The 16070-nt window shown below is 42.9% G+C and overlaps 1 protein-coding gene across 3 annotated transcripts; it reads left to right on the forward strand.

Annotated features, from left to right (window-relative positions):
* Window positions 1-240: 240 nt before the first annotated feature.
* osgn1 (oxidative stress induced growth inhibitor 1) lies at window positions 241-13791 on the forward strand. Of its 3 annotated transcripts, none has more exons than XM_088308637.1 (7): window positions 241-617; window positions 7816-7881; window positions 8784-9112; window positions 9205-9296; window positions 9771-9970; window positions 10268-10608; window positions 10831-13791. In XM_088308637.1, the coding sequence occupies exons 2-7, from the start codon at window positions 7824-7826 to the stop codon at window positions 11374-11376; spliced, it is 1566 nt and encodes a 521-aa protein (XP_088164763.1). In that variant the 5' UTR covers window positions 241-617; window positions 7816-7823; the 3' UTR covers window positions 11377-13791. The 3 variants fall into 3 exon arrangements, with proteins under 3 accessions (XP_088164763.1, XP_088164760.1, XP_088164762.1); XM_088308634.1 differs by lacking the exon at window positions 241-617 and adding an exon at window positions 3159-3343; XM_088308636.1 differs by lacking the exon at window positions 241-617 and having other exon boundaries at window positions 4935-7881.
* The last annotated feature ends 2279 nt before the right edge of the window (window positions 13792-16070 follow it).

Below are 16070 nucleotides of genomic sequence, written 5' to 3' on the forward strand. Positions count from 1 at the left end.
TTAAAATGGCTACTGGTGATAGGTCACCAGTTCTGCCAACTGTCGGTCTTACAAATACAAATTTTCTAAATTTAAACATGAGATCTATAACAAGACTTAAATTAAAATATCAAGTGAAAACCATTTAAATACCAAAGAAAGAAAAAAAAGGAAAACGTCGATGCAAAAGTGACATGCGATGCATTTTAAGCCCGGAGGTCAACGAGTTCAACTGAGTAAGGGATTTGCGTGTGTGTGTGTTTCCATCCTTGCTGACGCAGGGGTCATAGGATCAAAGATGTGAGTATGTGTAGACACGTCCGTGTGTGCGTGTCCAGAGCTACAGAAGCTGGAGGGAGGGATGGCCCGCGATGACATGGCATTGGTCCGTCACGCATTTGAATGGACTGAGGGGGAGTTTACACAGTGGTGTCTGCTTAACTTGTCCACGTCAACTTGAATCATCACCTCAAGCCAATTGTCTACTTTCACAGCACACTAATATGCGCCAACTGTGTCCTCGGAAAACTGCCGCCCTCACATTTCATGCTGCATATTTCACACTCGCATGTCAAGGACGGCGAGAGGAAGAGTCCACTGGGCAGCGTCCAATCCTTCCAAAGGAAAGTAGCTCAGTGGTACGTGATGCAGAAACATTTTGTCTGCTGCTGTTTCGTGCAAACGTTTGGACTTGAAAGTGGAGTCCCCTAGCAACGCTGTTGACTGCCATGTTTGGAGAGTATCGAGACTTGACGGCAGGTGGGGCTCCAAACATACTGCACACATGACACTCAAGAATGGCCAAACAAGCCTCTTCTTTCTCTACTTCCATTTGTCACCTGGCTTGAAAGCAACTTTCACGCAGGGCTTACTTACGTAACATTTGGAGCAAGCTGGCTCACATTCATATTGGAAATAATGGATCTTGGCCAACAGCCAAGTTTTGAATATTCAGCCTCCAAAGTTAGCAACTTCAAATTTGGTGGGCATGTCAATCACGAGTAGACCCACCAAAGATTCTCGAATGTCCATGAAGTCCCCATGTCCTAATACGAACAGGAAGGGCACCTTTTCGTTTTCATATCGCCTTTGTGGGTCATTTTGGCTGTTTCCATCGATTCGTGACAGACGACTTTGTCCAGGTGAGTTATTTATTGAATTTTTCAAATTCAGCCCCTGGAGGCCGTTTCAGCGCTTACATCAATGTTATCTAATTGAAACTTCACTTGAAAGTTCAATCTTGGGGGAAGGTGCAACCAGAAGCGAGTTGTGATTTATGTGCGTCAAGAAGGTTTTTGTGATAGGTTATGATTCATGACCAGCATTAAAATGCCAACCTGATGAAATTTAATAGCAGATCACTTTTCCATGGGTTCTAAACTAAATCCTCTACAACTACTGCAGAGTCCTAACGGGCCCTAAAAATGAGCGCAGCCTTTCAGGAAAAGTACAAGACGATGACTCCTTAATAATTAACTGCAAACTATCAGCAGGAATCTTGCAAAAGTGACAGTAAAAATGGCGACATCACATGGATCGGCCGAGCGAGCAATAGCAGAGGAGGAAATGGCGAAAGGACAAACAGGAAGTGAGGCAAGTTGTTGAACAGACGCCGATTGAGTGACAGCAACAAACCTTTCCAGCCAGTCACAATGATCTTTACATAAAAAGATTATTGATGTCATATTTGAATTCGCACTGGAGGAAGGAGCGGCATTGGGGTGGAGAGCCATTTAAAGGGTGAGGCAGTGACTTTTGTATGTTGAATTGATCTGATTACATTTTTTATAGCACACGACCAAGTAATACGAATGCCAAAATAAATAATGGTGACTGATGAGACATTTTCGGGTCATTTTGCCAATTTTCCTGGCGTGGAACTTGACTTCGATATTTGGTGAAAATTCAGCCCGAGTAGCCAGTTTCACTTGATGCCTGAAATTTGGTAGGCAATCGTGAGAAGAGCCACAAAAATATCTCAAGGACCCGTGTCATGAATCAAAGAGGAAATCTGACATTTTTTGCTTCAAGATCGTCAATTAAGGGTCAATTTGGCCATTTCTATGGGCCCTGGCAAATTGGGCCGAGAGATTTTCCAGGAAATTCAGAGTCTGAAGCAAATTTCCTCTGTCACAATTTAGTTGGCATGCCTGTCATGAGCAGACCACCCAAAAGAGTCACACTATCAAACACACACAACAAATTCAATTTAAACACAGCCTTTTTGGATTTTGGTTTCATGAGATTTTGAAAATTCACATCCTGAAGCCAGTTTCAAATGTAGCACACTATTCGACAGGCTCATCAGCAAGATCCGCACGAGCCAGATAACATTCCTGATCATTTGGAGTTTGTAACAAATCCGCGGTATTTGCTTAGACAAATGGCTTATTAAATCTGCTGGGGCACACATGATGGTGGGTAACATCCACGAGGTCAGCGTGTTCATTCGTGTCACTGCTGAGGGGGCAACACTCTTTCTGTACATTCTGTTCTGCAATTTATACAATGCTTATCATTTTCATCATCTGATGTAAGGCGATGGTTGCAGTACAAACATCTGTATTCCATTAACTTGTCCTTGAGTTCCACATCATAGGAAATAACGTTAAAACTACACGAAATTATTTGCATTATTGCATTAATCATTTGGAGGCTTTTTGAAAAGTTGGCAAAAAAGAACTAACCCCCTACACCAGTTTCACCGATTGACACAAATTTGGGCGGACATGTCCATCATAACAGGATGCACGAAAAAGTCTGAAGAATTCAGGATAGAAATCGAAAAGAAAGTCTGTCATATAAATAAATAATATATATATATATATATATATATATATATATATATATATGTATATATATATATATATATATATATATATATATATATATATATATATATATACATACATATATAATATATAATTATATCATATAATTATTATATTATTATTATATATATATATATATATACATACATATATATAATATATAATTATATCATATTATTATTATATTATTATATATATATATATATATATAGATATATAATATATAATTTTTCCCAATGTGGTGGAGCCTCTTCTTTATTATCGACGATCTTCATTCATCATGGCAACGAAGGGGGGGGGGGGCGGAGCGCAGCTCGGCGCTGATTGGACAGCGGCCCGACCGCTCATGGTGCTATATAACGTGTGAATGTGCGGCGGCTGCAGGACACCTTCTGGCCGCTTGTCTACCTCAAAGAAAGTCCGGCAACGAGACGGTAGACGAGCGACTGAGCAGGCGCGGAGGCAAGAAAACCGACATTGTCGCTTCTTTGTGGTGCAACATTTAGAAGAAAGCGCGTGACCGAGAAATACCGGTGAGTGATTCTAGCTACTGTGATGGCTGGCTTGATGTTTGTAGAGTACGCATGCGCAAGAAACCCCTCACAATAGTGTTTCTGGTGTGGGTGATTTTGCGCATGCGTGAAGCTTGATCAGCGTTTGTGGGCTTTCAGAAGCCCCGCCCCACGGAACCCTACTAACACACTTTGCAAAGTAAATACTGCATTTAATTTATTTTTAATAAATGACATGAATTTAAATTACGTGCCGTTGTATCACAGACCGTGCACGTGACGTGTGCTAATTTAAACGAGCGCTAAACAATAGCTTTAGATTGTCTTGTACATGATGTCATGTGATTATGTAAGTTGGATCACGATGCCACTGAATTTGCTCAACATGCGTGAATCAGCAGCTTTGTCTTTGCCTCCGGTCTACACGTTGGCCTTCATTTGACCCGTAATAATAATGATAATAATCATAATGATGATGATAATAATAATAATAATAATGATGCTAATAATAAGAACGATGATAATAATAATAGTAGTGTAGTAGTATGAAATCAAATCATGACATTACAAAGCATGGTGGAAAAATGCAGATAAATAGATGTCACTTAGTTGCTGCAGGCATGTTAAGGCCATACGGGAAGTAGTACAATGGCAGTAACCGAGCCAAGATGCCAATGACTTTGAGCCTATCACTTATTTAGTTGGGTAGTTTGTCAACCAAACTGTTCGTCAGTGCATTACCCAAAACTGTTTATTTTGACTTTAGTTTGTTGGCTAGTCTGCCTGTTAGTTGGTTACTCGCAAATTGATTAGTCAGTCAGATATTTTTTTCCAGTCCCTTTAGTACTTGAGTTAACCAGTCAGTTAGTTACTTTGTCCATTAGTCATCAATTCCATCAGTCGTTTAGTTGCTTCATCAGTCAGGGAATTAGTCAGTAATCTTGGTCGTCACTTAGTCAGTCATTTACTTAGTTAGTCATTTAGATAGTAGTCAGTTTTTCAGTCATTTAATCAGTCAGTTAACTAATCAGTCATATGTTAGTTCGTCCATTTTGTCAATTGCTCACATTGTCTGTCGTTTAGGTTTGCGTCTATTAGTCAACCAGTCAATTGGTGATTTTGCCAGGATGTCAGCGAGTGAGTTCATTAGCTGCACATTTAATTTGCAAGTTTTAAAGGCGCGCCCACTAATTTGCATGAATTTGGATCACGAGTGCAGGTGTATTCGAGAATGGCGTAGTTTATTCCGTTTGAGTTCCCCGACCGGCTCCTTCAATTTTACATGTAGATTTCTCTCGAGGAAGTCAACAGATAAACCGAAGAGTCAACAGCTGTTCCCAAGAAAACGCGTTCAGTCGAAAAGAAGCTCAGAGGAGAAATTCTACTGTCAGCAATGTGAAATGTGCAGCACAGTAGCAATGAGGGTGATTACAAAAAAAGAAACAAAAAAAAATATCTTCTGCATAGCTCAGATTGCATCATGACAGACAAATCTTCCGACATGGCCAAAAGAAAAGTCGCCTGTGTTTGTTTGTACAGAAGTCCCGCCGGCAGCCGCTATGGCCTCATCGGCAGATTATTCCAATCTGGTTCTCCATCTGGCCGTCTGGATGGCCGGCTCACCGTGGACGAGCATCTGAACGAGTTAAGCTCGTTAACGCCTTAACAATTAGTTGGCGCTCTTCTTGTGGTTTGACCAACTGGTTGGCACCCAGTTGAGTCATACCGGTCGCGGACGTGTGGCCCAAGAAAGTTCCAAAAGTGAAAGCACCTTGTCAAAAGTAATCTTCCAACAATGCGGCCGGCTCGTCCAAGCATCTTATCAAATGAGGAAGGTAATGACAAACTGCCGGCGCAATCAACCCAACCGTCACGCAATCCATTCGTTATCTCAAGCGCTTATCTTCACCGTTCATTTACGGAAAAAGCGACAATCACAACAATGACGACTCGGAGTCAGACGTTTGGACGGCATCTTTCCGAAACAGAAAAGCGTTCACCACAAAATTCAAGGTGTTACGTTGCTTTACTGAAAAGAGGGAAGGTAATTATTCCCAAACTGATTTCTGTCATTAGAGCATCGCAAACAGGTTTTGACGCAGCCGAGTCATGCGAAGGAGGCGTGGCCTTGGAAAAGTCAAATTAAAATAAACTTCCACCAATGGGGCCAAATTCCAGAACAAGTCATGGTGGGATTGGCTGCGTTCCTCAAATAAAATCCCCTCAAATTTTCAATCTCTGCCGAGGAAATGTGTATCATATCGCCAATGGGAAGTCATATTTTTAAAAGCGACAATCACAAAATAAAAGTGCCATAAAATTTGGCCTCAGCACAGTTACAGTACGCTGAGAGCAAAAATTTCCAACGTTGTGTCACAAGTCTGAGGTGCTCCTGAGGCACGTTAGTAATCTGCAGGAATGCAAAATTTGATCAAATGAGTTTAGGGAGATGCAACAATTTATCAATCAATTGACAACTAATTGCTTATGTCAATAATTGGCAATTGTTTGCTCATCGAGTCATCCTTTGACGTTTTCATGAAAACAGAATGATTGTCTTTGTGATTGAATCAAAATAAAGAATTTGCAAACAGCTGCTTTTAGTTTGAAAAGCCATAATCCACATCTTTGCCCGTTCTCGGCCGCAACCCGAAATCGGATCGTCATCCGTTTATGTTCGGGCCTTTTCCGTACGCTCAAGTTTGACTCATGTCTTATTTTTGGAAATGAAAATGTTGTTTTTTTTTTCCTTTTTATCATCACTATGGGGCCTCAGTGGTAGAGCGGTCGTTCCGCAACCCACAGGCTGAGCGTTCGATCCCCGGCCACGTGTCCTGATGCTGCATCATCAGTGCTTTGATTCTGTTTCATCAATTAATTGAAAAACTACACAACAGCTTCTTTGATTATTAAAATGATTGTAAATTGCAGCCATATATATTAAAAAAAATAACTTTAGATTTTCGCTGCCTTCTTGCAAATTTCTGAATTTGATGAGGAAAACTACCAATCTGAAGTCTTTTCCAATACGTTTTTTTCAAACATCTTTTTCATACAAAATCCGCACGACACAAATTTCAAATTGCTTGTAAGTGCTAAACTCTAAAAAGAGTGAACATTTTTGGAGTTTGGCTTCTTTGGCAAAGTTTCGCCGTGCAATAAAGTCGAGCATGTCCAAAAGCCAAAAAGTCGTCTTGCGTCGAATGCAAACGGCATGGAATGAATATGTTGTGGAATGTTCCACATCTCCTCCCAACCAGTCAAAAGTGGCTTTTGTTAAACCCCCCACACACACACACACATACCCCGCCCGCCGAGGTCGTTTCCACGGCGAGGCTGGCTATGTTTTTGAGCGTGGTCCAGGTGGAAGCGAGTTGTTATATAAGCCGGTGAGAAGGAGGAGCCTGCCTAGTTGGAAGGCGGCCAATATGGGCTCCTTCCAGCGGACCCTGCGGCTGCCAGGCCTCCATCTTGGCTCCTTGCCAGACATTTATGTAATTGCACGCCGATTTTTTTTTTTTCTCCTCCTGCCTACTCCTCAATGGGCTTTTATTTGTTCTATTAAAACAAACCCACATGCACACAAAAATTCATTCACCTTCTGGCAACACAACTAGGGGGGGGGGGGGCGTGTCAGCATCTTGCTCAAGGACATTTGCACCTGGTCAACGGTGCTTCATCATCGCACCCTCAACCGTCTGCTTGGGAGATGAGCACCGGAACACCTGAGCCACGACAATGTGTGTGTTTGTTCTCTGGTGTGTGTGTTTGTGTGAGCCTGTTTGTGAACGAGTGTATTTGTGCGTCTTAGTCAGCATGCGTACGTGTGTGTGTGCGCGTTTACGTGTGCGGTGGTCATTTGTTCCTCTCGGCGTGGCCACAATCTCAAGTTCTTTTTTTCTGGTGCTTGAGCCTGCCACCACTTGGCAACGTTGAACGATCTTGCCTGGCCAAGTCAGCATGACTCGGCAAGTTGCTGGCTTTGCCTACGTTTCCCAGCATGCACGGCCACTAAAATGACGTTTCCAACGTGCTTCACAGCTACCATGTCGACTATTGTGTTTGGGGCACATCAAATAAACAAATCTATTTTTTTTTTCTCAAATGATTTATTTTCCTGATAATTTTATTGAAAATATGTTACAAGAAATGACTAAATAGTTGTCTTTTTTTTGTGTTGGGTCTACTGTCTTCATTGGTCAATGTTTTCAATCGGAGGCGTGTTTCTATGTGCGCTCAAGTGTTTCCACAGCTCTTTGCTTTCCGGGAGTCATGTTGCCATGTTTAAATATGCGGCCGATGACAATAGTTCGGAGTCGTGAGCTCACTCGCAGAGCCTCTTCGTGTTTGCGTGTGCGTGTGTGTCGTTTTTCTTTTGGTATGTGTGTTTGCGTGTGGGCGTGTTTGAGTGTCTCTTTGCGATCACAAAAATGTTGCCCATGTTGATCTTTAATCGTCCCCACAAGTCTTACGCGTTTGTTCGTTCTCCTCAGTCGACAACATGGCACTTCACGACAAGGAAATGGTAGCTGGAGAGATTCTGCCCGTGGTGATCATCGGTGAGCGCAAACAACACACACGCACATTTGCATGGACAAATGCACGCACACACACGTGCAAATGATTGAGTTCTTCTGACTGACAATACCCAACACCTGCACAAAAAAAATGTGATCCAATATCCACAGCTAATATTCTGCAAACTACACAACTCAATATTCTTGCCTTTGTAAAGACAAAATTGTTGATGAATTTAAAAATGTGCTTTGACTTCAATCCGCGTTCTGCTGATTGCACCTGATCCTGATTCGTGTTTGCCGGGCCGTCTCAGTCCACAGTGCCAATTTCAGGATATGTCAGAATGTCGTGGACCCCAAAAAAAGGTTCTTTGTACATAATTCAAAGGAGTTTTCTTTTACATCCGCGCAAGCGCAAAGTTCTGATCCAACGTGCTCAGACTTGCCGATTGAGGGCTCAGGATTCAAATGTTTCCCGTAATTTAGCTCTTGGGCGACGTTTCCCAACAGCAAAACTGCAGCTGAATAACGTTGCCTTGACCGCCAAAAGTTCAGTGTGGAGAAGCGGCTCAGATAATGGATGGATGGACAGTTGGTTGGGTTTGGCGGTGGCGGTTCCAATCCAATCCAGCTTTATTTCTATCTCGCATTTCTCCACAGTTGGAGCTGAAACAAAGCGCTTTCCATGTGGCGTCGTTCAAGTGAAGGGATTCGGGCTAGTTGAGACTCTGTTGGGTTCGGATTAAGGGTGTGAGGTTAGTAGGTTAAGGATGAGTGGGTTGGGGGTTTGGGTTTGTAAATTCTGGAGAATTTATGTAGCGCATATGTCAATGTTGTGGCACAACACAAAACGCATTCCTGGAAGGAAGAACAGAAAGATTGTTTGAAATGCATCAAATCAAACCGAGAGCGTCCAACACTTGATCTCACTCGTCGTTTGCCAGGCAACGGCCCCTCTGGGATCTGCCTGTCCTACCTGCTGTCGGGCTACACCCCCTACCTGTCGCCCGGGGCGACGCACCCCAACCCGTTGCTGCACAGCAAGCTAGGCGAGCAACCCGACCTGTCCCTGCTGGAGCAGGACCTGGAGTACCTGTGCGAGGGTCTGCAGGGGCGCTCGTCCAATCCGGTGGCCGTGCTCTTCGACTCGCTGCTGCTGCCCGACAGCGACTTCGGGCTGGACCACACCTCCCCGCTTGAGTGGCGGTACGAGCCAGAGAGAGCTGTGCCGCACCTGGTGCTGGGCAAGGGGCCCCCGGGAGGAGCCTGGCACGTACGTCGCGAGGCTCACGCACGCCTCCGTGAAGATCTCGTCGCCGCCTCGCTGCCACGCGCTTGATGCTCGTTTGCTTCGTGTGCTTGCAGGCCATGGAGGGCTCCATGCTAACGCTAAGTCTCGCTAACTGGATGGAGCTGCCTGGACTTAAACTGAAGGACTGGATGAAAGACAAGAGAAGGTACCTTCTGTTCCGACGTTGACTCATTTGCGTCGCAGCAACTCATCACTTGAGCGAACTTGAGATGACCAAAAAATGCACCAATTTTGGGCATGTCAATTTGAAAAAGTCCCAGAGCACAACTCTTCGAAAACGTACTCACAAAATCAGAACCAATACAAGAACACTGATGAGAACCAGAATGAAAAGCAGAATCATAACTATTAGCTGCAACGAGAACCAAAATCAGTATGAGAAAAAAATGGGACGTAACCCAAACTAAAAACAATATCGGAAACCAAAATTAGGACACTAAACAGAACCAGAACTAAGTCCAGAACCAGCATCATAAACTACAACTAAGACCAGGACTTGAACCACAAGTAGAACCCAAACCAAGATCACAGACATGACCTGAACCAACACACGAACTTGAAGCAAAACGTCAAGTAGAAGAAGAAGCCAAATGTGGAAATGTTTTGTTTTTCCTGCCAGAAACGTTCGCAACGACCGCGCCACGCCGGCCGAGATCGCCTCCTACTATCAGCACTACGTGACCCAAATGTCTCTGGAGGACAACTTTGCCTGCGGGACCACCGTCACCTCCGTCACCAGGCGGCCCGCCGACCACCGCGACGCCCTCGGCTACTGGAGGATCAAGGGACTGCAGTGCCGAGAGGGGGAGGAGCTTGGCGGTAGGGACCGTTATCGTGTGCGTGTCGACTTCTTTTCAAAATCCATTTTCTATCGAAATTGGATGATCAAGTCGGGAGTTTTGTTGTCCAGTTGAAAACATTTCAAGAAAATGAGCATGGTCATAAATACTTAAATCGAGTTGCTATTTTGGTTTTGGCTCATCATATTTAGCATTCGTTTTATATTTAGTGTTGGCTTGTCAGTCTTCCCGATTTAGCATATATTAGCGTTTGTTATAGCATGCTAAGCTAATTGCGAGTCAAATCTGCAGCTCTCCATCATCCTTCCTCCACTAGACGATTCTTCGGTGGAGCAGGTGCCGTTCTCCCTGCTGGCGCGCAACGTGGTGCTGGCGACGGGCACCCACGACATTCCCGCCCGCCTGGGCGTGGAGGGTGAGTCGCTGCCCTACGTGTGCCACTCCTTCTGGGAACTGGAGAACGCCATCTCCCGCGGCGAGCTGGACGAGTCCTCGGACCCGGTGCTGGTGGTGGGCGCCGGACTGACGGCCGCCGACGCCGTATTGGCGGCCCATCACCTCAACACGCCCGTCTACCACGCCTTCCGTCGCGCCGTCACCGACCCGGGGCTCATCTTCAACCAGCTCCCCAAGATGCTCTACCCAGAGTACCACAAGGTCAGACGGTCATGATACTAACGGGGGAAAAAAAGTGGACACAACAATACGCCACTAATACATAGTGAGTCCCAGAGCTGGGCACTTGACCCTTTTTTGACGATCAGTCCCCAGCCCTCCGGCTGTGATCTGGCTGGCCTTACGGTCTCAACCCTGCTGCCACCTAGCGGGAGCGCCTTGTACTGCAGCCACATTCCTGACGTTGGCGTTTTCTGTTTTCAGGTTCACCAAATGATGATGCAGCAGCAGCACGAGTCCGCGTCCCCTCTGGACTCGTCTTCCTCGGGGCGCTTTTCCTCCTCGTCTTCCTCATCATACGCCGGCTACCTCAGCTTCCCGCGCCACCGCGTGGTTTCCTTCCGGCCGGACCGCAAATGCATCCTACAGTCGGACTCGGGCCAGCGTTGCGTGGTCCAAGTTTCCAAGGCGCTAGTGCTGATCGGCGCCCACCCCAACCTGTCTTTCTTGCCCAAGCAGGGTCGCTCTCTGGGGGTGCGCCTGGACGAGGCCGTCACCTGCCGGAGGAACCCCATCGACGTGGACCCCTTCACCAACCGCGTGGTGGCGGCCGACGGGCCCGGCATGTACGCCATGGGCCCGCTGGTGGGGGAGAACTTTGTACGCTTCCTGAAGGGCGGCGCTCTGGCCATAGCCAGCGATATCGCCAAGGGACAGAGGGGTGCACCGGTGTCCTCGGATGGACTGGTTGACAAGTGGGTGGACAGGCAGGTTGCCGCGCAGACCTTTGCTGAGGTGAAGCGATCGTAGCGGCGGAAGAAGTGAAGGCAGAATGGCCTTCCTCATTGTGCAATTGGACTTGGAAAAAAAAACAAAACTAAATCTGCCTTTTTTTCTTTTTTTTTTTTTACTTTTGTTTTCATAGCGGTGGTTTTCAAACTGGGGTCGCCGGACGCACAGATCCTAATTTGCGATCAAATATTTGCCATGCACTACTTGAAAATTCACTTTTCCTATTTGCTCTTATTTGCTGTTTTTGTGCTTTGGCCAAATCAGTGTCTTCCTTCCCCTACACTGCACACGTCTGTCATATCATATCATTTTTTTTTATGTTTATCTGGTTTGCACTTTGCTACCCAATGGCACCAAAAGGACTACTTTGATCCAAATGAAGCTCCTCAACTAACTTGGGTTTCAAGACACAATACAATACAACTTTGTATAAAGGCGGCAAAGCACAAAAATGGCAAATTAGGTGACTTTTTTTGTGGTTTGGCGCAGCTCAAGTTGCCTTGCTGGGGGCGCCGCACATGGACCAGCTGGCGCGTGTGTACCACTTTAAGAACCTCTTCCTTTCTAAGAAGGCTGTCACGCTGCTACGACCGGTCACCCGACCAAAAAAAGTCAGTCCAAACTGGAACTTGGAGTCTTTTTTTTTTAATTACCCGTTTAATTGTGTCATCGTTGTAATGATAAGATTTTTTTTCCCCCCAAGACCAAAGCCATGATTGACACTGTAATGCCTCATTCCTCTTTTGTGTTCATTCGACGCTATCAACACTTCACACGACATTTACTGTAATCATGGTATCGTTTCCATCCTGTGTCTAATCGCAGATTTGCGGCGTTGGCAGTGACATGTTTGTGCCGACCTTCCTTCCTTCCTTCCTGTAGTCTTTTATTCTGACCTCCTTCCTTCCTTTCTGCCTTCTTTCCCCTGCAACTTTTTGGTTTTGGTATTTGTTTTGCTTCTTCCTGTCCTTATTTCCCGTAAACCTACTTTTCCGTCTGCCTTCCTTCAGCATGTCCTTTGTTCTCTTCTTTTTTTTAAAAGTTCCTTCATCTCCTTCCTGGCCTCCCTCCTTTTCTTCCTGCCTTTCTTCCTTCCTTCAGGCCCACGTTTATTTCATAGCCATATTTACTTTGCTTAAAAAATACCTTTCAGACTTCCTCCACTTGTTTTTTGCCTCTAATCGCCTGTTTAATTTTTTTTTTCTAGTCTCTAACTACTTCTAGCACCCTGTGTATGTACTGTGCATTGTATATAGAAATGCCGATGGCTGTGGTAGCACATTTGGCTTTCAAAATAGACACCTCATCCGGTTACTTCATTATAAATGGATGCCACGCACACCAATCGTTACACCAAACTAGTAATAACGTTGGAATTTTTAAAATGTAAAAATACTATCATCATTTTATTATTTTTTTTAAAAACAACAAAGCGATTGTTGTTAACATTTAAAACAAAAATAATGTTTCTAAATGATCCAAATGTACGACATGTTTTTGACTAACTGTCCTGTTAAGGGTTATGCATATTTTTTTTAATTTGTTTTTTACTTGAAGCTTTTTCATGTGAAAAATACTCAATCACTGTATGGTAATTCAACGGCATCCAAAATGAAAGCACAATGTCATTTGCAGACAAAATAGACCTTGGGTCAAAAAGTGCAAAAACTGGACCCTTCATTTTGGTTACGTGAGCTCATGCCTCCCTTCATAACTTTTTTTTTATGTCCCTGCAGAAAAAGAATTGAGACTTTCCCAATAATGATTAACTTAAAAGTCAATCATTGACATCACCAGAGGACAATAAGACAGTTTGAAGTTACCTTACTGACCTAAAAAAAATGCAATTAAAAAGCTTGGCTGATTTACTTTAATTTTTAAAAACAAATTAATCAAGTTGTTCTTTTTTCCCATTGGAAATAATATAAAGAAATGTGTTTTTTGGGCTGGTTTTAGGTCCCTTTTTAACATTATTTGCTGACATACATTAGGAGCATCTCAACAAAATAGGGGAAAAAAGACGCCGAAGAAAAATGAAAAGTTTCCTTTTCAGACTTTTTGCACGGCTTGACGAAATTTCCTGTTACATGTCAAATTGTACCACTTTTTCGGGCCGTTCCACTATGCGACAACAATCGTTGACTTCTTGGCCAAACATGCAAAAACAAAACACATTTGTGCTTTTACTTTTATTTGCAATGCGTTTGTGTTTAACAATATTCACCTTTATGTTTAGTTTTGCAAATTCTGACACTGAATTGGCTTGTTTTAGACAAGCCAGAGGTGCCTTCCAATCTCATGCAATCAATAACAAAATGATTAAATGTTGATTGTTGTCTACTTCGATATGCACCAAATGATGTTTGTACTGCGTATGAACATGTTTGTATCCAATCAAATTGTGTATTTTAAAGGCACTTCTGTACAAACGTACCTATTCTGTTTGTGTGTCTTATTTTTGCGTAGTAGAGTGTTGTCTTGAGGAACAAGAAAGACAATATTGGGAGTTCAGGTGCATGTGATTAATTTATAGACTGAACATTTCTTAAATACTTGATGCTGAGTATTATCCCTTGTGTATTTCTAACCGCCACATCACATTGAATGTAGACTATCTTAATACTTGTACACAATGAAAGATGTCCTACACGGACTGATATAGCATCTGTGCGGCGGTTTTATGCTTTCTGATATTGAACACGAGTGATTCGGCAACACGTAAACAGACGTGAAAGCGATACTCGGCACATACTCCTTGTCCTCTGTCAAAAAAGACATCCTGCCGTTCACTGAGTCACTGACAGTAGCTGTGAAACTCCTCTTCGTTTGTGTCGGCATAACTGCATTATACTGCCCCCTGGTGGCCAAGACGCACACCAGAAAGGGCTACAATGAATTCATCATAATGCACAAACGATTCTATTCTTTACATTCTATTTAATTATATTATGTTATGTACAATATTGCTATTAACCTTTTGCTTTGTAAAATGCATTGCACAAATTTCTGTTGGGTTTTTGGTGTAGTACCATGAATGATAATTTTATCAAACAAGCCATTTCCTCCACTGCAGAGGTGATTTAAAATAAATGCATTCCTTTTCAACCCATTTATCTCATTAATTCATTCTTTATTGATTGGTTGTAAATGATAAAATGAAATTATGTATGTAAAATAAACACATTTTCAAAAAAAGTATCAATCAATGGAGTAGTGTTATCCCTGGCCACTAGGTGACACTGTTGTACAATGCAAAACAAGGCATGCAGTTGTTCTTCAACTTTTCACCACCAAAGAATGCTTCACTCTCACCCTGCGCAAAAATATTGCAAAAGAGAGAAGTATTTAAAATCCTATTTAATTAAAACACATTATACATTAAAGTTACATAAAATTGAACCTAAATGTTTTTAAAAAAGGCACTTGTTAAAGTGACTAATACCTATTGCACATGAATTGTGTACCTAATTGTGGCCAGTGTGTGTATAAAGAGGGGTACCAGTGTACACGTTGTACACACCCTCCCAAAACAATCAACACAAAACATTTTACAATTTATTTTTTACGCAACAATATATTGAGAAAAAAAACAACAACAAACAAATATCCAATTACTCCTTTAGTGTTTCCATGGAAACCAAACAGACTGGGATTTGGTCGACCGCAGTGATTCAGCACATCCACACCGGTTGCCATGGCGACGCTGGGCAGTGAGTCGCTTGTTGCCAGGCGATGACTCAGCAAAACACGCACACACATTATTTGCACTGCATAATGACAATAAAGGCTTTCTATTCTATTCTATTCTCCATCCATCCATTATCTGAACCGCTATCATCACGAAGGTCTCGGGCGTGCTACAGCCTTTCTATTATTTTCTTTTCTATTTTATTCTGTCTAACTGTACTCCCTGAATTTTGATTAATCAAAATGAATTATGTCTGACTCATAACTCGAAGGACTATTTCATAGCGTTTTCCCTGAGCCTTCTGAGCGCCACCATTGGTTCGTCCTACAAAAAAAAGCCTCCTACACTACGGCGAGATACGCAACGTCAAGATGTCGGGATTATTGGCGCGGCTCACACTTCAAAATAAAAAACTTTCTCAGAGTGACAACAGACATCAGAGTCACTCAAGTGTTTAATAAATACATTCACTAGCGTACCTCAGTGGTCGAATGGTCGTTTCCCAACCTAGCGGTTGGCGGTTCAATTCCCAGAAATTGTGACCATGTCAAAGTATCCACCAGCAAGATGCTCAAGTATAAATCATTTCAAGTCGAGTGAGCTCTTTCAATATTGGATGAGAGTGTTGCAGCAGTGTATATGATCAAAAATTCACTACAATACAATACAATATAATACACCTAATAATTTTTCACTCACACACGACTGAAACATTCTCGTACACTCTACAGCGTTTTAGTTGTTCATATCCTCGATTAAAATGTTCCCACACACTCCATTGAGACATTTCGTACACACAACCGAAACGCGCCTATTCTGAAAAGCAGTCCAACATGCAACTGATTTTTAAGCTCACACACTCGACACTACTGGAACTCACAACCATAAAATGTGACACAAAGTACATATACATATATATATATAAATATATATATATATATATATATATATATAAATATATATATATATATATATATATATATATATATATATATATATATATATATATATATATATATATATA

Source organism: Idiotropiscis lumnitzeri, chromosome 11 (genome assembly GCF_059441095.1).
Source record: "Idiotropiscis lumnitzeri isolate Australia: NSW breed Sydney's pygmy pipehorse chromosome 11, RoL_Ilum_1.0, whole genome shotgun sequence".
Lineage (NCBI taxonomy): Eukaryota > Metazoa > Chordata > Actinopteri > Syngnathiformes > Syngnathidae > Idiotropiscis > Idiotropiscis lumnitzeri.